This window comes from Pectinophora gossypiella, chromosome 13, assembly GCF_024362695.1.
Source record: "Pectinophora gossypiella chromosome 13, ilPecGoss1.1, whole genome shotgun sequence".
NCBI classification, from domain to species: domain Eukaryota; kingdom Metazoa; phylum Arthropoda; class Insecta; order Lepidoptera; family Gelechiidae; genus Pectinophora; species Pectinophora gossypiella.
In genome coordinates, this window is record NC_065416.1 from 11,577,823 (window position 1) to 11,600,196 (window position 22,374).

At 39.3% G+C, this 22,374-nt stretch overlaps 1 protein-coding gene across 6 annotated transcripts in view; it reads left to right on the plus strand.

Moving 5' to 3' along the window:
- Window positions 1-22,374, plus strand: part of LOC126371825 (huntingtin-interacting protein 1) — a 58,455-nt gene that overhangs the window by 27,091 nt on the left and 8,990 nt on the right. For 4 of the 6 annotated variants that reach the window (XM_050017189.1, XM_050017192.1, XM_050017194.1 and 1 more), the window contains exons 2-10: window positions 17,662-17,772; window positions 18,431-18,583; window positions 18,919-19,076; window positions 19,253-19,314; window positions 19,566-19,743; window positions 20,165-20,285; window positions 21,041-21,148; window positions 21,263-21,384; window positions 21,503-22,283. In XM_050017189.1, coding sequence (XP_049873146.1) covers window positions 17,662-17,772; window positions 18,431-18,583; window positions 18,919-19,076; window positions 19,253-19,314; window positions 19,566-19,743; window positions 20,165-20,285; window positions 21,041-21,148; window positions 21,263-21,384; window positions 21,503-22,283 — 1,794 coding nt within the window. Of the gene's footprint in view, window positions 1-10,878; window positions 10,973-17,661; window positions 17,773-18,430; window positions 18,584-18,918; window positions 19,077-19,252; window positions 19,315-19,565; window positions 19,744-20,164; window positions 20,286-21,040; window positions 21,149-21,262; window positions 21,385-21,502; window positions 22,284-22,374 lie in introns of all 6 variants that reach the window. The other 2 variants (XM_050017190.1, XM_050017191.1) reach the window with 1 other exon arrangement.

Sequence of the window (22,374 nt, forward strand, 5' to 3'; positions counted from 1 at the left end):
TTGTTATCAAAACATGCTATATTTGGCTTTGTTATTTATCGTTCATAAGCGTATCACGTGTATTTGGCTCTCCGCGGGAGATGTCGTTTAAAGTGCAGTTTCCTAATTTAGCCTCGCACGCTTTCCCCCTACACTAATTACGAAAGCGACAGTCGAAGGATGTAAAAAAAACCGAAATTTCTACAAATTAATTTATTGGAATTTCTTCAAGATAGAAAAAATACACTGTTTTACTTAATTAACTTAATACTAATCCACAACTCGACCCGACCGATGCGTGTGTCAAAGTGGTTCCCAGGGCTCGTCTTCGAGGTCACACGCGCTTCCGATGCGCCGCTGCTTCAGCAGTTTCCAGTTTCTATTGCGAAATAATCTAGGCCATCAATGGCGTCATATATTAGTGCCGTGTGCATCGTTGGGGTGTAGTCAGCATTATACATAGGGGATGATGACGTAACATCTCCCTCCCGAAGAACAGCAACTATTTTCTATGTTTTTATAGAAAATATTGCGGGATGATTCCTCTTGCCTGGTTCTCCTATGTCTTCATATTTCGTTTCGCTTTTTGTAGAGGTAGAATGATTTTTAATTTTGTTGAATTTCTTCTGGCGTTTTAGTATTAAAATGATGATACTCAGTACAAGTGCACCTAATACAAGTGCATAAAATGGGATGGTTGTGTGATACAGTGAGTGTGGTACCACACTATCTACTTCGATGGGTGCTTGTAAAGTAATTTTCTTTTGAATGTCATGTAGAGCTTTCAGGTTTATAGAGTTCATCTGGAACCGTGGAGATGTAGTAGATTTTTGGCTTTCAGTGAAGGATATTTTCTTGAGCTTCAGCGGTTGGCCAGCAATTTGATCGTTTTCATTAACAATGGTGAATTCTTCAGTACGTAGAATACAGTGTAGCGGCATCGTCACTAAGTAGCTCCCTTGAAGTTGATCGTAGTCGTCGCCGTCACAGGTAAGTTGGGTTCTTGTGAGGTTTGGGAAGGACACGATGTAGCTTCTGTCATCCAGCTGTTCCATGGCTTCTCTCTTCAGCTCGATAGTGGTCGGTTCGCAAAAGCTGCTAATAGACTGGTTGGTGATTAAAGTATGGACACAGTCATCGTGCTTTCTGATTTGATGATTGAGATTTTCTGTACAGAGGTATAACTCCTCAACCTTCGGGCATTCAGCCTCTATGTACATGAATAATTTCCCTTCGGTTGCTATGTAAGGGTAGGGGGGTATGATGACTTGATGATTTCTATTGGGTGCTAACGCTAATTTATATAGATCGTAAGTATTTATATCTAATATAGGAATTTTGAAAAGTATAACTAATTGATTTCCTACGTAATACGACCCTGGTTTTATTATATTATAATAATTTCTAATCTCTAAGTTTAATATCCTATCTCGTCCGTATAATAACCTAAGCTTATTAATCATATTTTTTAAGACAACTGTACTTAACATAGAATGATGAGTACTAGATGCTTGTATAAATGCTAACATGTTTTCTATCCTAGATAATTCCTTAACTAAATGTTCAGTGTTTTCGCTAATTATAGTAAGTAATTGATAAAACTTAGCATATTTAATTAAGCTGCTTTCTCTATATGATTCGGAATTTAGTAAAAGCTCAAGTGTGGAATTAATTTGTTTTTGATTCTCTGCTAGTTGCGACATTACCTCATAATGTTGCGACATCCATTCCTTAGACAAACTAACATGATTATCGAGTTCAGTTATGATTTTGTTTTCATTTGCTTGTAAAACTTTAATTAATTCATTATATCTTACGGCATCGGAATAATCAAGGTTACCTGTAATGCTTTTTATAACTGAGCCTAAGCCATCGATTAATCCTCTTTTAACGCGGTTGGGTTCTAGACTTCTCAAATGTTCTATAACATTATCCAGTTTTTCTGAGAGATAATTTATCTGTAGTTCGTAAAGAGTATACGTGTCATTCGGTAGTTTAGTCTCAAAGTCGCGTATTTGTAGTTTTATCATGTCAATTTTGTCTTTAATGTCGTTGATTTGTACATATTGCACAAATGTGTGGTAATGGGAAATAAGTCTTGTCGGTCCTAGTTTAAAAGGTAAGAGTCCCGGTCCGTCATCTAGATTTTCAAGTCTTATGTCCTTTGTCGCTCGAACCCACTGGACAGCTATCATCACCAGAAACCTGTAACAATTTACTAGATTTAGGGGCGCGTTTTAAGCGCGACTTAGCAACAGGACCTCTTTTTTTGGAAGTGTAAATATGAATTGGTAAGTCGGCCAAGACTTTATCCTGTGTGTAACGAGGCGCTAGTTTTTGGCGACTTGCTACCGGGTTCTTAATGAAGACTTGCTGATCAGGGTGGTACTGCTCCTCGTCCTCACGGTCCTTATTCCTGTTCTCTATAAGATTTGTACGATCATGAAGAGAAGACTCATTTATTATGTTATAAACCTCTTTCATCTGATTTCTGTGCGATTCTATATACTGTTGAAGTAAATGATTTGTTAAATTTATGCTTACGGGATCTCGAGGATCGAGATGGCCGCGTATAAGGTCACAAGGTCTACATTTAGTAAAACTATGTATAGATCCATTGTATGCTATAACTGCGTAAGGCATTAAGTTTACGACGGGTTCATTTTTCTGTTTTAGACGTAACAACCTTAGATGTTCCAGTAGGGTGGAGTGAAAGCGTTCGACGATTCCGTTATCATTTGGACAGTGGGGAAGTGTTTTATGGTGATCTATGTTATGTACTTTTAAAAATTCGATGAACATCTGATTCGTGAATTCAGGGCCGTTATCACTAACAATATTGAGAGGTAACCCATGGTGAGTACCATAGTGGAGTAACCCTTGTATTACACTTAGGGCTGTGCCATCACGTAGATGGTACGCTTGGCCGTATTTGGAAAACACATCTACGATAGTTAGATATTTCTCACTTTCGATAGTGAGAAGGTCCACATGTACAATTTCAAATGGCTTGGTGGCTGGAGGAACGATATTAAACCTTTGCTTGATGGGGTTGCGATCATACTTACCTTGACCACACACCGTACAATCGTTAATAAATTTTGAAATTTGGTCCTTCATTTTAGGCCAGTAATAACGTTTTGATAATGCCAAATAAGTTTCGTTTATTCCGCGGTGGTTCGTCTTGCCGTCGTGGTAATTCCTAATTATTTCCTGCTGCCTAAGGTACTCCTTTACATTTTCTAATTCTGATTTACTCAACACTAAATTCATGGCGGAACTACGGAATTTATTTTGGATAATGGGAATTATAGAGTACATTGCTAGGGGAGGTGTTATCAATAGGCCAGTTTTTACTTTTGGGTTGATGTATTCCTTAATGGCGTTAACAACGTCATTTTCTAAATCTGTATGTGAAATTTGGACCACGGTACGCGTATGTGTTTCAAAAGGTTTTGAAACGGCTGGGCGACGCTTGACGTCATCGACTACTGACAACACTAGTTGTCGTTGAAATTTATTTAAAGGATCTTCACTAATAGGAACCTCGAGGATTGGGTTCTCCTGAGACGTATGGGCAGTGAGTGTTCGAGAGCCAGATGGAGAGGGCGGCCTCTCAGAAGGGTTCACGTCCATGGAACTAGTCTCTTCGTTGTGTAATTCGACGCGGGATAAAGCATCTGCATTTACATTATGTTTCCCTTTCTTATACACCACGGTGTAGTCGTATTCCGACAGTTTTAAACGCCATCTCGTTAACCGTGAATTGGGTTCTTTAATATTAACGAGCCATTGTAACGGTTTATGATCCGTTACTATTTTAAACTTTCGGCCAAATAGGTACGGCCTGAAGTATTTAGTAGCCCAAACGATAGCTAAGAGTTCTTTTTCGATAGTGGAATAATTTATTTCACTATCGTTCAAAGTTCTCGACGCGTAGGCTACTGGTTTGTCCGCGCCTATCGTACCTTGTGATAAAACAGCTCCTAACGCGATGTTCGATGCGTCAGTGGTCAGGATAAACTCCTTAGAGAAATCCGGGTATTGTAAAATCGGATCGTTAGTTAACAGTGTTTTGCAGTGCTCAAAACTCTGAACGTATTCAGGGGTAAGTTTTATTTTTACACCCTTTTTGAGCATAGATGTCATAGGTTTGGTGATTTTAGACAAGTCCGGAATAAAACGGCGATAATATCCTAACAACCCTAGAAAACTTTTAATTTCTTTGGTTGTCTTCGGAATAGGGTATTTTTGTATGGCGGCTATTTTATCTGGGTTAGGCTTGATGCCTTCTCCACTGATAATATGCCCGAGATATGGTGTTTCTAATTTAAGAAATTCAGACTTGTCCATCTGAATCTTAAAATTAGATTCACGAAGTTTTTGAAAGACTTTACCCAGATTTACCATGTGCTCCTGTAGTGAAGCGCTGAAGACTATAATATCGTCGAGGTAAACGAGACATACAGTATTTTGCAATTCTTTGAGAACATTGTCCATGACACGTTGAAACGTTGATGGACTATTTTTGAGTCCCATTGGCATGCGTAAAAATTCGTAATGTCCGTTTTCGACATTGAAAGCTGTTTTTGGGATGGATCCATCTGATGTTTCCATCTCAACCTGATAAAACCCACTGGCTAAGTCCAAGGTGGTGAAATATTGACACCGTCCCAGCTTGTCCAACACGTCTGTTATGTTGGGTATGGGATACTTGTCATCCAGGGTTTTCTCGTTTAACTTACGGAAGTCTATAACGAGTCGCCATTTAGTTTTACCAGAGGCGTCAGCTTTCTTCGGCACAATCCAGATTGGTGAGCTCCACGCGGAGCGGGAAGGTCTAATGATACCCTGTTCCAACATTTTGTCTATTTGTTCCCTAACTTCTTGCCTGTGTACATACGGATATCTATAAGTTTTTGTATAGATAGGAACTTCATCGGTGGTTTTTATACTATGCTTAATTTGATTAGTGAATGTAAGGGGTTCACCTTCCAGATAAAACACGTCTGCATACTGCGAACATAAAGATTCCAGGTTCGCTTTTGCCTCTGCGTTCATATGATCCGTACGTAATCGTTCTAATACACGTTTCGCGCGATCATTATGGGCGCGGTCAGTACGCGTGCACTCGATATTGTATAACTCTGCCTGTGCGGGCCTGTCTAGGGAAAAGATAACGTCATTAGGTGTCGGATTCTCGACTTCTAATATTCCACGATTGTTACTTACTGTTGTCAAGCATTCATGAATAATACAACTACATATGATCTGTCTCGGAATGTATGCATCGCCATCCGAGGTATGGATAGGTATTTTTATTAATTTTGTACTTTGTGCCGGTATAATGTTTTCATACAAATTTGTATTGCGCGAATTATGTACATTGATTGGATTTACGGCATGTTTAGTTGCTAAGGATAGTGATTTTAAATCGATCTTAGCTTCCCAATCCGTTAATAGGTCAAGCCCGATTAGACCGTCGAAAAAATTATGAAAATGATATATGAACAGTTTAATTTCATTTTTGTCGTTTAACTCTGGAAAGCAAGGTATAGTTATTGAGTAATTATTTCTAGATGTCGCATGCACATTAGTCACTTCAAAGGGGTCATGGTTAAGTGGCAAGTGGGGATAGTATTTTTTTACAGCTTCCGGGCTTATGAATGATTGATTAGCCCCGGTGTCAATTAACAGTTTCAAAGGTGGATTTGAAATCTGTATAAAGGGTAATTGACGCTGTGTTTGCAAATTAACCTCTATTTTAGTCTTTTTGTATTCGGGGTTTCCTGAAAATTTTCACCTACAGAGGGGGTGGTTGTTTCGTCTTTCTCATCGGTAAGTACAGTAACGTCAGCTGGGGATGTCTCTTCGTACAGACACGGTAAGTTATAGTTATCGTCATACTGAGTGTAATTTTGATAGCTATTATAATAGTCATTGTCATAAGTCGGCTGGTAAGTCATGTCACTATAGTAATCTGGATAGTAGTAGTAGTTATCATAGTCGGTCGCACACTCATTAACATTTACTTCACGAGTCTTGAAGTAGTTTGTTGGGGGTGGATTCCCGTGTCTCCTCCAGTCATGTCCTGTCAAAGGTAGGTTTCTTGGTGTAAAATGTTGGACACCACTCATAGGCGTGGGAACTGGATTCCTTTGCGGTAAACGGAATACGTTACTGCGTGGGTTATAGTTGGGTGGCAACGCACGGAACATTTGCTGCGTGCGTGAAGGTCCAGGTAAGGGATTCTGAGGCTGTGGGTTGAATCTGATATGCTGCTGAGGGGGAGAGTAAAATTTGAATGGCTGCGGTGGCATATTAAATGGTTTATGTACTGGTACAGGTACCGGTGGTAAAAAGGTAGGGGTTGGTTTACCCTGTAATTGAGCTTTAGGTAGCGAATCGTTACGCTGTTGGAGATAGAGGGCGTTTAGTTCCTCTTGTACGAATTCCAAGGCCTTCTCAATAGTAGGAGGTCTCATGCACCTGATCCTAGACCCTAGAGGGTCTTTTAGTCCTCGCACAAAAGCCTGTAACGTAAGCTTCTTGTAAAGCTGACGTTTAGCCTCGATAGTGGTGGATAAGGTTTCATTCAATGTCACATATGTCATTATGGTGCTATATAAAGTCTGGCAATGGTTATAGAATTCTTGAGGAGATTTAGAGCCTTGCATAGCGAGTGACAGATCATTGTAAAGAGCTGTCTCGTCCCTTTGGTCAGCAAAGTTGTTGATTAAAGCATCACGGATACCTTGCCAGTTGTCTGGTACACCATTTGAATTTATAATCGTCGCAGCAGGTCCAGTTATCTTATTCAAGATGCCGTTAATTAGACATAAGTTTCCTAATTCACTGCCCTGAGCAGTTGACATGTAACTTACTACCAGTGCGTCACATAATTTTATAAATCTAACGAGAACGTTAGGGTTCCCGTCAAATTCGGGGACAGGGCGAAGTGCCTTATAAATTACATCAGGGTCGTGAGACATATTTACTTTCGTTTCAAAAATATCCTCTAAAATATTACCTAAATCAGGGCTATCTATAATTCTACCTAAATCTACGTTACGTTGCCTGCGAGCCTGCCTGATTGCAGAGTCGCTCGGCGTTGATTTTACGTTACGAAAAATTTTGGAAAGGAACTAGGAACTAACAGAGCAACACGAATAAGAAATATATTCAGTAACTCACATATACATCTCGGTTTCTCTGCAGTATCAATTTCTGGATACTCCTCCTGGCTGTGCAGCTCCCGTAGGTTCAGGATACTCGAACTGGACTTGAAAGCCTCCAGGTGGTCCGCGGATGTAGCGACGTGTCTTCGATGTCCGGAAGAATGCGTAGTTCACGAACCAGCCCGCGAGTATCCTACCGACTGCGCCAATTACGAAAGCGACAGTCGAAGGATGTAAAAAAAACCGAAATTTCTACAAATTAATTTATTGGAATTTCTTCAAGATAGAAAAAATACACTGTTTTACTTAATTAACTTAATACTAATCCACAACTCGACCCGACCGATGCGTGTGTCAAAGTGGTTCCCAGGGCTCGTCTTCGAGGTCACACGCGCTTCCGATGCGCCGCTGCTTCAGCAGTTTCCAGTTTCTATTGCGAAATAATCTAGGCCATCAATGGCGTCATATATTAGTGCCGTGTGCATCGTTGGGGTGTAGTCAGCATTATACATAGGGGATGATGACGTAACACACTAACCGACTGTTTTATATCTATGTTGTTTATGTTTATGTATGTAAAGTACAGAACGTTTCTACCTCTATACTGTTTATTTGTCTTTGGTATGTTCTAGATCGTAGTCTGTTTTGTCTTAATTCGAATACGTTACGTTGGTTTGCTTAAAATAGTGAAACTATTGAAAGCTGAACTTAACTCAGTGTGGAGGTTGGAATGGAACATGTTCGACGGTACATTTTCGGACCTTATTCGAGATCCCACGCGGAAGGTTCCGGGCTTTGACACCAAACGAAAAATCTGATGGATGAGGCAGAGAGAGAATATATCGAGATATATAGAGTTTAAACTATATCCTAATAATAATATAAGCTTAATAAAAAAAGCCACTTAGACTTAAAAATCTATGAATCATAGAGTACGTAGGTAGAGAGTAGAGACCTTTATGAGTTGGATTATAATAGGTATACCTATTTTGACGAATCTAAAAATCAATGTAACATTTCTTGATTTGGTTTGTTTGTTTGGAACTTGTCCGCTGTGGAACTTTTCAGATTCAATGTATATTGTAGCGCCTACGCTTTATTAAATTAAAGATATTAAAAACGCTGTTCTCAATCGTTTGTATCAAATCCTTGTTTTGTCATCCAACAATGTTGGTTTAAAAGCAACAAAGGAGGAAGTAATTATCTGGTTCCTTTTTAGTCGACAAATAATCATGTCTTGAGAAAGCTGTGTAAATCTTTATAAATAATTACGGTATGAACACATTTTATAGCGGGTAAACAGGATTTATCTAATATTTAGCTCAAGATATTAATAGGGCTGACATTTTGAAGTTGAAAGGGTATTAAATCGCTTAGTTTAATATTCCTGCCGTTTTTATCCGACTGCGCTCTAGACAAAGGAATGGTTATGTGTTAATATTGGTGTGGTTGTGATGGATGACAATGTTTTTCCGCCTAATCCGTTATCTAGTTTTAACACTACATGAGTCACAATGTAAAACGACGTACAATAGATAAGTGTTGAATAACCCCGCATTTACAATTATAATATAGTACTTATGTTCAGCAAAGCTTTTGTTATTCGCTTTTTTTAGAAACAGGTATTTCGTTTGTTTTACAGAGAGTACGAATGACAGATATGTCGTGGCCGGATCTTAGAATTGGTCATTTCATGAAATAGTATAGAATAGAATAACTTTATTCCCAAAGCAGTGCAGTTCAATAGAAAATAAAAAAAATATAATAATTAATATGAAATAGAATATCATTCGTTGGCCACATCATGATGTAGTTTGGGCAGATCAATGAACACAAACCGTTTAACGATATGAGCATCTGCATGATTACTTCATGATATGGCCACTTATTGAAAACTTATAGAAAAAACAAAATTGTCGAACACATCCTGAAATGATCAATTCTAAGATCTTGGTCATTCAGTTTTAGTTTTTACTTGTAGTAGTATAAGTACCTTATGATTATAATATTGTTTCAAGTGTGACGTAACGACTGACCTGATTGCGTCGTCGGTCGGTAATCCTTGCTCAAGCCGCTTACAGTTTCACCTGCCAACTGAAGCCGTATTTCGCAATAGCATTGACTTTGATGCAGATTTATTGTATTTCGTCTTCTATTTGCTTCTTAATCGGATATCACCGGTTCGAATCCCGGTACCAGATTTGCACCCAATGAGATTAATTTATCTTACGTGCAGTTTTCACTAACATAGTTGGCTCGACTATGATACGGCTCACTCTCCTACTGAAGAGAAGCGGAGACGTTTAGAAATATAACAATCTGAAATTCTGTAAGAACGCATGTTAAGAAATTGAAGGAGTGTAATAGGAACTACACAGAAATACTAGTTAGACAGTTACATTTGTCCCAGGACATTTATCTGCTGGACAAAACCATTAACCGTGTCTACTCTTTGTCAATTATACTAACGGTAATGTATTTTTGTTTCAGGTAATTGCAGATTTTTAATACTTCTTTTTTGGTAACACTTGCATGAATTCGTAACTTTAATCAAATTCACATAATTGTTGAAGGGAAAGTTAATTGCAAGTAGCTATGTACCTACGCACTTTTATTCGAATCTACCACGTCGCATGATATGTGACAAAGTTTGAACATCGAACATAGTTTTCGGCAGTCCATTTCTCCGTGGTGGTCCGTGTTGTTCTATGATTTCTATTGAATGTTGTTTGCACAAGGTGGCAAGTCGCCCACGAGTTTACACGTTCCACGTGAGTTTGTAGTCAACTCGCCTGAATTTAACGAGACTGGGTCAGTTTACCAAATTACCCCTTCAACCTTCGTTCGGGGTAAACTGGCTCAGTCTCAAGACACCAATCAGGCGAGTTGACTACAAAAAATATGATAATTGTAAACTCGCCGGCCAGATATTAAGAGGTCGTTTTGCCACCACATTATAACCCGTGCGAATTAACTAAACACCTACCTAGTAAGCTACCCCCTTAAAGCGAAGTATGTACGTATATCTAGTTTGCACGGGTTATACGATCCAAATTTGTTATCGGTGTTCATATTTGCTATGTTCGTGTTCATGTTTGCGTACACACTTTATTATTCATTTCGTTTATGACGTAATTGAACAATTCTGTTTAAATAACGCAGAACAATAACTCATCAGCGAAGACAATGTTGAGTTTGCATGCGATTTTACGTTCTAATGTTTTCCTTTTGCATTTATATTCCTTAGATATGTTAATAATAAAAGGGAAGTCAATTTTGAACACATTTCCTCACTGCATGAGGATTTTTAACTCTGGGTTCTGTTACACCTGCAACAAATGGCGACTTTTTAGCGGCAGCTGTTTCGGATAATAATTTATAATTGTATGACGTAAAAATGCGAGATGCGCGTCAGAAACATATGATAACTTAAGTTTTATACACATGGCCAGATTTCAATAAGTGCAAAAAATAAAAAGGAAGAAAAATATTTCTTGCATAATATTGCTACCTTACCAATAAGACCGCCTACACTATCAGTTTAATTGTAACTCTTGTATTGTATGTTCCTTTTGTGCAAAATGCGTGACTCTATCGCTGCGAAAATTCGCCATTCGCAGCCCAACAGACCTTTATTACTTATTATTAACAAAGTGTAACACTATATCACTATCCGTGTTTGATCACTAACACCATCTAAGTGTGCGGCGCACTGTTTCAGCGTCACATACGGCACTAATCTAATGCATGCCGCCGCTGCTCTGCACTAACACGCTATGGCGATGTCAACAAACGACAAACGCTTCTACCAGCTGGTAAGTTGGATATTAACATACATAAGCTATTAAGCACATTTGATAGACTTGAATATGTGAAGAAATATAATTCTTCTTCTTCTATCGTGTGGGTTGTGATGTGGATTACCAACCCCTTCAACCCTTGTGTCAGGGTTACTATTGAGCCGCCAAATGGCTCATGTAACGACTGTTTACTTACATCAGTAAGTAGTAACCGCGACCAACAGTTTAACTTACTTTCTAACCTAACCAAACTAGGGATCACGAAGTGATTTTCGTGATATGTCCCACCGGGATTTTGATTTCCGTTGAAATATGAAATATAATTTAAGGTCATATGGTGTCAAGTGATGGTAAGAAAGGGTCCCTCTGTCGATTTTGAAGACATGCCCGGAAAGATCAGCATCTGAACTCGTTTTATGTTTTTTATTCGTCACCTCCGCCATAGGAGTCAGTCAACTGAGTATGTGACAAAATATATGTGTTGTAAAGTAGGTTGAGCATTTTTTAATTATCATCTATCTATCGAGAGATTCGTGCGAGTCAACCACATAACTCCGGCTTAAGTGTCAACTGGTACACGATCGTGATAGTAGTTTGTATAATATTTTGTGTCGAGTTGCCACCTAACCCGACCAACATAGTCTAAAAAGTTTTAGTTCTGGAAGACTAATATGAAAACTTTAAACTGTGAAGTTCTTTACAATCCTTTTAATCTTTATAATCTACAAACTACTTTTGCTATACACGCACTTGCTCCTTTTGAATACTGAAGACTGTAATAACGCTACGCACACAATGATTACGTTGTATAAATGAATGCACAGATGTTTTTGCGTATTCTTAATTACTGACCTCGCTCGATCTATTTGATTGAACCTATTCATTCGTTTGTCTGGTTGATTAAGCAAATATATAAGTTCTAATATCTTATTCTCGAACACCTATTGTAGCCTCCGTAGTCTAGTGGTTAGAGCGTTAGGTTCACGATCTGGAGGTCCGGGTTCGATTCCCGATGGGGACATTGTCGAAATCACTTTATGACACTGTCCTTTGTTTGGTAAGGACTTTTCAGGTTTGAATCACCTGATTGTCCGAAAAAGTAAGATGATTCCGTGCTTCGGAGGGCACGTTAAGCCGTTGGTCCCGGCTATTAGCCGTAAAAACACCTCCACCAACCCGCAGTGGAGAAGCGTGGTCCCTCCAGTTGTTTGAGGGGAGGCCTGTGCCCAGCAGTGGGACGTATATAGGCTGTTTATGTATGTACCTATTCTAGTCTTTAACCCATAAAGAAAAGTAATAACATTACATAAGCTCACGACTAATTCTAATAGGGTAGTCAGTGGTACATCCATCGTAAAATGATCTGTGTACCCACTCGTCACCGAGCTTTTGAACCAACCAATGCTCAGATAGGTCGTGAGCCGTATCGCCGTTTATAACGGTCGACCCAACTGTAGTGAAAACTGCAACTGCAAGAAAAGTAATAAGCGTGTAAAACAATAATATACGTCGAAAAAATTCAGAAGCTGAAGCCAAAAGCATTCCTCAGTATTCCCGGCTGCGTTCTTCTTTTCCTTTTGCAATCCCTCGCTCAAACACAAAGAGATCGTTTGCCAGAGAGACGAAGGCGCGCGCCAAGCAAAAAATACAAAAGCCGTTTTAACTTGGAACTTGGAAGAACGATAAATCTGAGTAACTGCTTCTCGGATTATGTCGAATATAAACTTAAATACTTGGCTTGAAAACCTTGGCTATTAATTTAATAAGACACACAAACCAAAACTTGGCAAGACTGTTTTCCATCAGTGTGTAAATCTAAGCAATCTTTTTTATTAGTATATCTTACGATTATAGTTATTTTACAGAATTGAAAAAAGTAAGCTTTTTTCTTCTCCGTAAGTAAGTGATTATTCAGAAACTGTTACCTTTTTGATTTGGTTTTATACAGTACAGTTAAATTACTTCCTATTTCGTCGGTTATGTACTTGTGTATTATACAGGGTGTTAGTGGCGTCATAACGAATACTGAGGAGGATGATTCAGACCATGATTCTGAGTTGATATGAAGTGGAATACCTGCCGGAAAATTCATGAAATTCATGTTTATTTCCTTTTGGTGGTTGCCTGGAAGAAATTGCTCTAGAACAATAAGGCCACCCAAATTGTACTGTATTCATGTGTTAATGTCTGATTGTTTAAATGTAGTTCTGTGCAATAAAGTATATTTGATTTGATTTGATGAAAATTTTGTGTTTTAATTATTTTCAGTTCCATACTTTTGCGACGGAAAATTCCACTAGATATCAACTCAGAATCATGGCCTGAAATTCCTCAAAGTTTTCGTTACGATGTCACTAAGTCTAATACTCACCAAGTTATTTTTGTGCATCCATTTTGTGCACCATCAAAAACATCTATTTTAGATTTATCTTTCGACTGCGCGTTTAAAAGGCAGAGTTATGCTTTTTTATATTTGTCTCACTATAACCAGTTAAAACGTCATGGTTTGCTTTTTTTATAAAATAGTAAAAAACTATTGGATGTTTTCGTATTCAATTCAAGAGCACGTTTCAATCGAGTTCATATAGCTATTGGAAAAGTTTCAACTTCCATTCCTCTGAATAATTCATGGTTGCTGTCTGTGAATACCGGGTAATAGCCTTTCAGAGGATAAGCTACCTTATAAAGCCTAAACTACTAACTTTACTGAATAGACTATGAGATATAGCTGTATAAAATTATAGACTTTAAAATACTTTTGGGTTTCGTTTGTTCCTGTTGAGATGGATGTTACTCTTTAAGCCAACTATATTGCAATATAAACTAGTTAGAAGGAGTCATCTATCATCTAGCAATGAAACCATCATCATCTAGCGCTGATACTACTACTAGATAGTTTGGTTTATTAGATATTTTGTTAGAAAGACGCCACTCGTCATGTGAATTCTATTAGGATCTCTATCCTAAAGTCGACTTCACAAGTAAACAGTAACTGTGATAAGCGAAAGTCTGCTAAAGTTCTTCTTTTATCTCTGATTTATGTTCCCTCTTGATGGTCTTGGAATAGGTACCTAATTATTCTAGCTTTTATTCTAGGTCATAACCATCTCCCTAGCATTATCTCGTTTTTCACAGGGTCCGCTTACCCAACCTGAATATGTGATAGGTCCGGTTTTTACAGAAGCGACTGCCTGTCTGACCTTCCAACCCGCAAAGGGAAAACGAGCCCAATACAGGTTAGGTGACATACCTCTGAAAATTCATTTCTCGGGAATGTAGGTTTCCTCAAGATGTTTTCCTTCACCGCTGAGCTCGTGATAAGTTTCATTCTAGGTATTCTAGCATTTATCGAAGAGCATAGAGCAGACAATTTATCACTTTAGATGTTGAAATTGTTGAAGGATGCATAGTGTACCGTCGACGTCTTCTATTGCACGACATGATAACCGCAGTTGATGATAAACAGGATGCAGCAATAACTTATGTTGTGAACTTGCGGCAGTCAATCGGCTGAGCGTTTTATCAATTGTCACAAATCTTTTTGTTTTTGTAACTCGTTGTCTGGAAGGCAAACCGAATTCATGGTGGAAACGTGAAGCATGCTTCGTCACATTTACAGCTAATTTTGCTGGGCGATCCATAGACGTTGTATAACAAATAGACAACCAATCTCTGTAAAAAAGTATCCGCGGCGCATCTTATCACAAATGACGACAATGTACAGTCATGAGCAATATAATGTACACACTTTAGGACTCTGTCGTACTAAGATATTTGACATTTAGTGAGACTTACAGTTCAATTTGTCAAAAAAAATAATGTGATATGGTACCAAAGTGTATACATATTAATGCTCGCGACCGTACAACCGATATTGCACTTTAACATCTTAATTTGAGGGAACGAACTTATACTATCTACATAACTTAATGTATACGACCTCCGTGGTCCAGTGGTTGAGCGCTGGGCTCACGATCCGGAGGACCCGGGTTCGATTCCCAGTGGGGACATATCACAGAAATTACTTTGTGGTCCCTAGTTTGGTTAGGACATTACTGGCTGATCACCAGATTGTCCAAAAGTAAGATGATCCGTGCTTCGCAAGGCACTGGTCCCGGTTAAGCCGTTGGTCCCGGTTACTACTTACTGATGTAAGTAGTCGTTACATGAGCCATGTCAGGGGCCTTTGGCCGCTCAATAGTAACCCTGACACCAGGGTTGATGAGGTTAGTACTCCACCTCACAACCCACACGATATAAGAAGAAGAATGTATACGTATTTACAACAAGATTCGGCGGTTTTTTAGAAAAAATCTTAGCGAATGTGACTCTGTTTTGTTTATAGGATGTCTGTGGAGCGAACCCTATTTCACACAGCGTATCAGTATACGAGAAAGAAAACTCTATATCTCTTAACTTAATACACATTTCATAAGAGTCATAGAATCTTGAATGCGCACAGTTTGTTGTCATTAGAGATGGACACGTACCCCGGTAAATAAATACCCAATGTACCCGGTGAATACCCGGGTGGGTAGATTGGGTATTAACCCCCAATCGGCCTATCTCTAGTTGTCATATAATACTTGGTGATTAAAACGACATATAACTTCGAATGAGGATTAAAACCTTGCAATTATAATTCATTATCGTACTCACTATTACCGACACAATATCATAGATAAGTCATAATGAGTGTATAAATAGAAATAAAGATAGTTCCATAACTATCTTTATTTCTATTGAAACATAAAAGCTGTTTTTAACTTGTTTTTAAACATATAACTTGCACTGGGTAAACTTGAACACGTGTATCGATGATTCATTATTCATTCATTGAACGCATAGTGTTGTCGACGTTGTATTATTTACAGTATTCCCTATAAAATATGGATATGATGACTGAATACAGTACACTAACACTTTACATACGTAGGTATTACTCTCTCGCCCATAATCGGGAAGGTAGAGGCAGATAATATAACATTTGTTTGAACAAATCAAAGCAGCCCAGGGAGGCTGACCACCACACACACAACCCACACGACATGAGAAGGTATCCGGTATGCCTTCACTTCTCTTCTTCGGGTTATTTTATTAGACCGATGACCGACTATTATAATGATAAATACAATGCTGTAGACTACTTATCACAATGCAGTCGCTGCGCTAAATACCCAAGTACTTAGTACACCTAATGACCTACACTTTGTTGTCCGCTGACTGTTGTTTGTTGACCTTATGCAAAGCGAGTGTGGCCTATATCCCCTACATAACTAGCGTGAGAAAGTCACACTGGTGCTAATTCCTGTAAATACCATCTAATTTTATTTTAGGTTATATCTGTCATTTTCTTATCCGCCGAAAAGGAAAGGGACGGGTAATCGACAAGCATAAAATTTATGGAACACACGTCAATTTTAAGCACAAATCTAAAACAACCGTCTAAAAATTCGCCCGGGTTATTCATTTATTTACTCATTCTTCCTAAAATTAAGAGCTGTCAATCATCCGTCCCTTTCCTTTTCGGCGGATAAGAAAATGACAGGTATAACTTAAAGTAAAATTAAGAGATGTCTGCAGGAATCGGGGCCAATAACCAGCTAAACGCCACAGTAATAGCATTAAATACCTAAAGCTCCGTGGTGTTGGATTTTTTAAATGAACTGCGCAAATATAAAGACTTACAAAGAAAGTAAAAAAAGCGCTCAAAACATGTAGGCATGGCCAAGAAATTTGCATTTTATAAGTATTATTATTTCCCAAATACCCTTACGCTCCATTTAAGCAGTTGGATATATTCCAAATGTCAAACATGTTAAACACTGTATGTGCGATTTGAATTTCTATATGAACCTTGTAAGGTCAATAGCCCACTTCAAGATTCTGCCAACAAAAGCTTTGTCTGTTTATGTAGAAAGAATTGAAAACGTTTCTGATTGTGGAAGAAACGATCCAATTCATGCTAGTACATCGATATAGTAATTCTTTTGAAGTGCGCTGACGCATAGAAACTTGCAGACACATGGATCACTGGTTATGAGGTTACTATTTGTCGAACTATGCTACATACTTAACCGGGCTGGTATTTAGCATTACAATCTTGGTCTCACAATCAAGGCTAGTGTGTGTGAACAGGCATTTGTTAGGCGCGCATGTTCCGTCTAAAGACCTTTTGCTAGACCTTTTCCTCGTGTAATCTGTGTGTCAATTATACGCAAAGGGCTTACAACGCTCTTCGTGTACAATATAATAACGGCTTCAGGATGTTGTTGGGGCTCCCTCGCTACTGCAGCGCATCCGCTATGTTTGCCTACGCGCAAACAGATGATTTTTACACAATTCTTCGCAAAAGAATCACCCTGATCGAATCCTCACTGACGCGCAGGGTGCGGGGGAGCGCCAACACCATCCTGAGAGTCGTTGATAAGCCCAATTGCTCCATCCTGAGGCACTGGGTACAAGCGCATGTGCTGGTGCCTAGTGCCGCCGGAGGGAACAAGCGATATATGAATTAAAATAAAATTACTTTTTAAATTGTGTTACTAACATAGTTTTTGTAAGTCTTTTGTACTAACTCTATGTATATGCGTCTTAGGGTCTGAAATAAAGATATTTTAATTTTTATTTTAAAGTCACATTGTAAATTACCAACAAATGAAATTAAGCAGAGTAAATATTGAATGGAGATTTTATGTTTTCAGTCTCTGGCCATCAACAAGGCTATCAACTCGATCGAGACGCCAGTGAAGGAGAAGCATGTCCGCAGCACTATCATCGGCACCTTCCAGGAGCGCAGCGCCGTCACGTATTGGGTAAGTTCCTGTGTAGGGCTGAACTCTTCATACCATAAACCTCATTTTATACAGACACTACACATTGACTTTATAGTACACGCGCATCTGTGTTTGTGACGTCTGACACTATTTATTTATTTACATTTCACGACATTACAGTGCAGAAGCGCCAATGCGCCGTGAAACTTTCATAATACTCAAACATTCATGATATTTTATTTATTCATTCCCAAACGATTAGATTAGGACTAAAGTAAAACCGAGGGGGGTGAGGTAAACCTTGCTGATCCGCTCACGGGGAGTGGAGAGTTGCCGTTCTAGACGTAGTATTGTTCCTTATTCTATGGTAGAGCAATAACTGTCTCTCTTTAGTTTAGCAGAACGGGAAAGGTGAAAATATGTAGGTTAGGTTGAGTAGCTGTAACGCGGGGCGCGAAGCGATAAATGAGATGATTACAATAGCATTGATTTATTTATCGCGTTGATAATGGGGTTGATTTGTATATTATTAAAATTCTACAGTTTCTGAAGATTAAATTGATAACAAGTCTACCTTACGCTTAGTAGGCTTTCAACAGCATATAAACGATGTTGTTATGTACATTCCACATAAATAACGTAACTACTTTTTCAGATATAAATGTTTTATCGCCTAATACATTTTATATCTACACAGATGGTGGCGGTGCGCCTGCCTCTTCAGGATAACAGGATCGTGGCGTGGAAGTTCTGTCACGTGACACACAAGCTGCTCCGGGAGGGGCACCCGGCCTGCCTCGATGACTCGCAGCGGCACATCGGCATGATCGAAAACCTCGGCAAGCTATGGGTAACTAACTCCAACAAGTCAGCGAATAACTGCTTGGTATTTTTAGTTGCGTGATCATTCTACGTTTAAAGTTTTCTAAATCCAATTTGACAGGCTATAGCGGATAGACGTCGCTATTGGCGGAAGCCCTCAATATAATTTGTGGCGCTGTGTAGACCATATTATTGTCAAATTGGGATAAGAAAACTTTGAACGCAGAAAATCCGGTTGCTGTGCAGCGAGGGCAGATCGCCAATCAGATCTCTGAAGTGTTAAGCTTCTCCCACGATGCACGTGCCAGTAACATTAAGTGGTATTTCAAAACATGCCTGTAACGCTGATACGTTCTTCGTCAGGTGCACCTCCGCGAAGGATACGGGCGCTTAATCCACCTGTACGGCAGCCTGTTGGTGACGAAACTGAAGTTTCACGCACGCAACCCTCGCTTCCCTGGCAACATGCAGCTGACGGTCGACGAGCTCGACGCCATCGCCGAGAACGACGTCAACAACTAGTAAGACATTTATTCGACAAGTTACTTTAAGACATAATTTAGTTCGCATAAGTTAGCTTATACTATTTACGATGCGAACATGATTATTACGTCATCGACGCGAGTTGTCCAATTATTTCGCAGAGGTTGTATATCTGTTCTTGTCATTCTCATAATAATATGACCTTTTGTTTCAGCTTCCAGCTGTGCGTCGAGCTGTTTGACTACATGGAGGATATCCTCAATTTACAAGCAGCGGGTTAGTATAACCTCCTAAGGCCGTGATTTCCTGACAGAATAGTTAATCAATGGGATTTTAAAAGTACATTCGGTCTTACGACTTTAAACCAGATATTTCTTTCTTTGCTCAAAAGTCTCTCCAAACCCCAACATCAACAGAAATAGTTTTTAAACCAACCAACTCTTCGTTATCTCATATATAAGTAGGTTTTTCAATGTAGGCTCCTTCCAAAGTCCCCCCAAAACGCAACTTCCAAATTTTTCTTTCAGTGTTCGACAGCCTGGGCAACGCACGCGCCAACTCAATGACAGCAAGCGGGCAGTGTCGCCTAGCGGCATTGATTCCATGCGCGCAAGACTCCTCCCACATATACGACTGTAACGTGAGGCTGCTGTTCCGGCTGCACGCGTCTCTGCCAGCGGACACCCTGGCGGGACACCGGGAAAGGTCAGTTGAAGGTTTTACATTGAAGGGTCCAATCCGTGATCCTGTTCGGAGAACGCGTTTCTTGCATTGCAGTGTCACGGGCTCTGAACCACAGAATTCGATTTCATAAGTTTGAATTTTTGGATCATAGATTAGATAATTGATACCACGTGGTTTCCTGGATTTGTGCCCGGTTAATGGCAATAGCCTCGCCCCCTGTTACATGGGACTTAGCTGGCGAGGAGTGGATAGGTATTCCGCTGGTAAACATCATCTTTGAGACCTATCATCGGTTTCAGGTTTCTCCACATTCGTCTACTAGGTGGTTTGAGGTCTCCCCGTCTCGCTCTTTCTGTAGCCATAGACTTAAAGGAGTTTCCTTTTGTTACTACCTACATTATACACGAAAAAAATAACTCTGATAGCGCTCTTTTATATGCAGATTCCGGCAGCAGTTTAAAAAGCTGAGCTCATTCTACAAGCACGCCAGCAGCCTGCAGTACTACAGGAACCTGCTGACGCTGCCCGTGCTGCCTTCCAACCCTCCCAACTTCCTGCTGCAGGTGACGATCATCTTATATACTTTTACTGCTCGTCGTAAAGAACACTTATAAGGACAGAACGTCTACATGCGATATCCCATTACGAATGAAAGGTCAATGACCGGTGTTCGCGTCTTGAAACATAACATAACATCAGGCCCGAATCCCCAAAGATGTGTTAAGCTAAAAATTACAATTGCTTCTATATATAAAACCTCATAAAATACTTTATTTTCTCTAAAAAGCTTTATATAATAGAAAAAAAAACACATTTTTCTTCAATTAGTTTAAATTTCGTGCGTAAAAAATGGTTGGTCATCTGACATTTTGCCCAGTGACGTCACAGTTCAATAAACAAAGAAACTGTCAAACAGTATCACTTGAAACCTGACAGATAGTTTTTGTTTATTTTGTGAAATGTGATGTCACACGAAGTTCAATCATGGTCGCCCGTGTTTCGGGCTTTGTAATGCACAGATAAAAAAACGCATTCTTATTTTGTAAAAATAAAATATTTTTAACTGATCTTAATAAACAACTATTGGATAATTATCGTTAAATGATAAACTACCATATCCGACATTTTCATATTTTATTGTTACAACTGTCAAGTAGCCAATTATAAACATATAACAATGTTTGATGCAATATTCTTTCTGATGTTCAAGTAGAATGAATGATAATTATAATCTTCTTCTTTGCGAGTCGATGGCGATCGAAGCTAAATTTTTGCTAATAATTATAATAATACTTATGTTTATATAATTTAATTACAGAGCGATTTCGGAACATACGTGACTCCAGTGGTTTCGATTCCCGAGCCACCGCCGGATGAAGTGGATGCCGTCGGGTCTCTCATCGACACTTCAGATACCATCAGCCAGGTAATAATACATTACCAAGTCGCAGACAGCCTACTGGATCCGCCCTTGAGCTAGATCCGATAGACCCTTAGTTATAGAGCTGTATCTATCTGTATCTTGCGTTATCTTTCCCAGGCCACAACTCCAGACCATTTCGAAACATTGGATACTCGCGCCACGCCTTCACCTCAACCTGACCCCATCGTGGAGCGCGACAGACTCATCGACCACCTGCAGAACGAACTCAAGAGAATGCGGTCAGCACCTACAAAAAACATTTACATTTATTACATAGATTTCCTTTGTTCTGGATCGATTCGACAGGAGGTGTGTACGCCGACTGAGAATGACTTATTTTCATATATTTATTCACAGGTCTGAAGTATCACAACTAGTACAAGAAAGAAACACAATGCTTAGTTCCATGAGAGAGCACTGTACGCGACTAGAATCCCAATTACACAGTGCAAAGATTGAAATTGAAGAGGAAAAACAAAAGGCCCAACTATTGTCCGCCGAAACGCCAGAAATCAAACAGAAACTAACAGAAACCGAAGAAAAAGCCAAAGTCACAGATGAGAAGTTCCAAAAACTAAAAGGGGCATACACGCAGTTAAGAGAAGAACACATAGCATTGATTAGACAGAAAGCGGAAGTAGACAAAATGTCGGCAAGTTTACGAGCCGCCGCGGCACAACATGAAAGTGCTAAGACAGCTCTTCAACAACAGCTAAACGACAGAATGAAGGATTTCGAATTGCTCCAACAAAGTTCTTCGTCAAGCGAAGAGGTTGAAGCGTACAAGAGCGAAATTGCTAACCTCCGAAGTGAAATAGAGCAGTCTAGACAAAAGGAGGTAGAGTTAGAAACGCTACGAGGTTCGATGGAAGCCTTAGAAATTGAACACAAGACAGCGACTGCGGAGCAACAAGAGAAGCTCACGACTGTCACTAATGAACTGAAAGAAGTAACAGAAAATCTAGAGAAAATAAAACAAGAAAAAGAAGAAAGGGAGAGTGAGTTATGTAGGGTTAAGACAGAGTTAATGGGACTGAGAGAGAAAAGTGGAGAAGAGTATAAACGGGTGGTGGAAGAGAAGGAAGCGGCGTTGAAGCAAGTTTCTGAACTCACGCAACAACATCAGCAGGAGAAAGAGGTCAGTGATCGTATTTATTTTTTATACAATAAAGTAGTGGGCTAGTCGCATGTTATCATTTGTAAATAACAAAAAATTTTTCGTCATTATA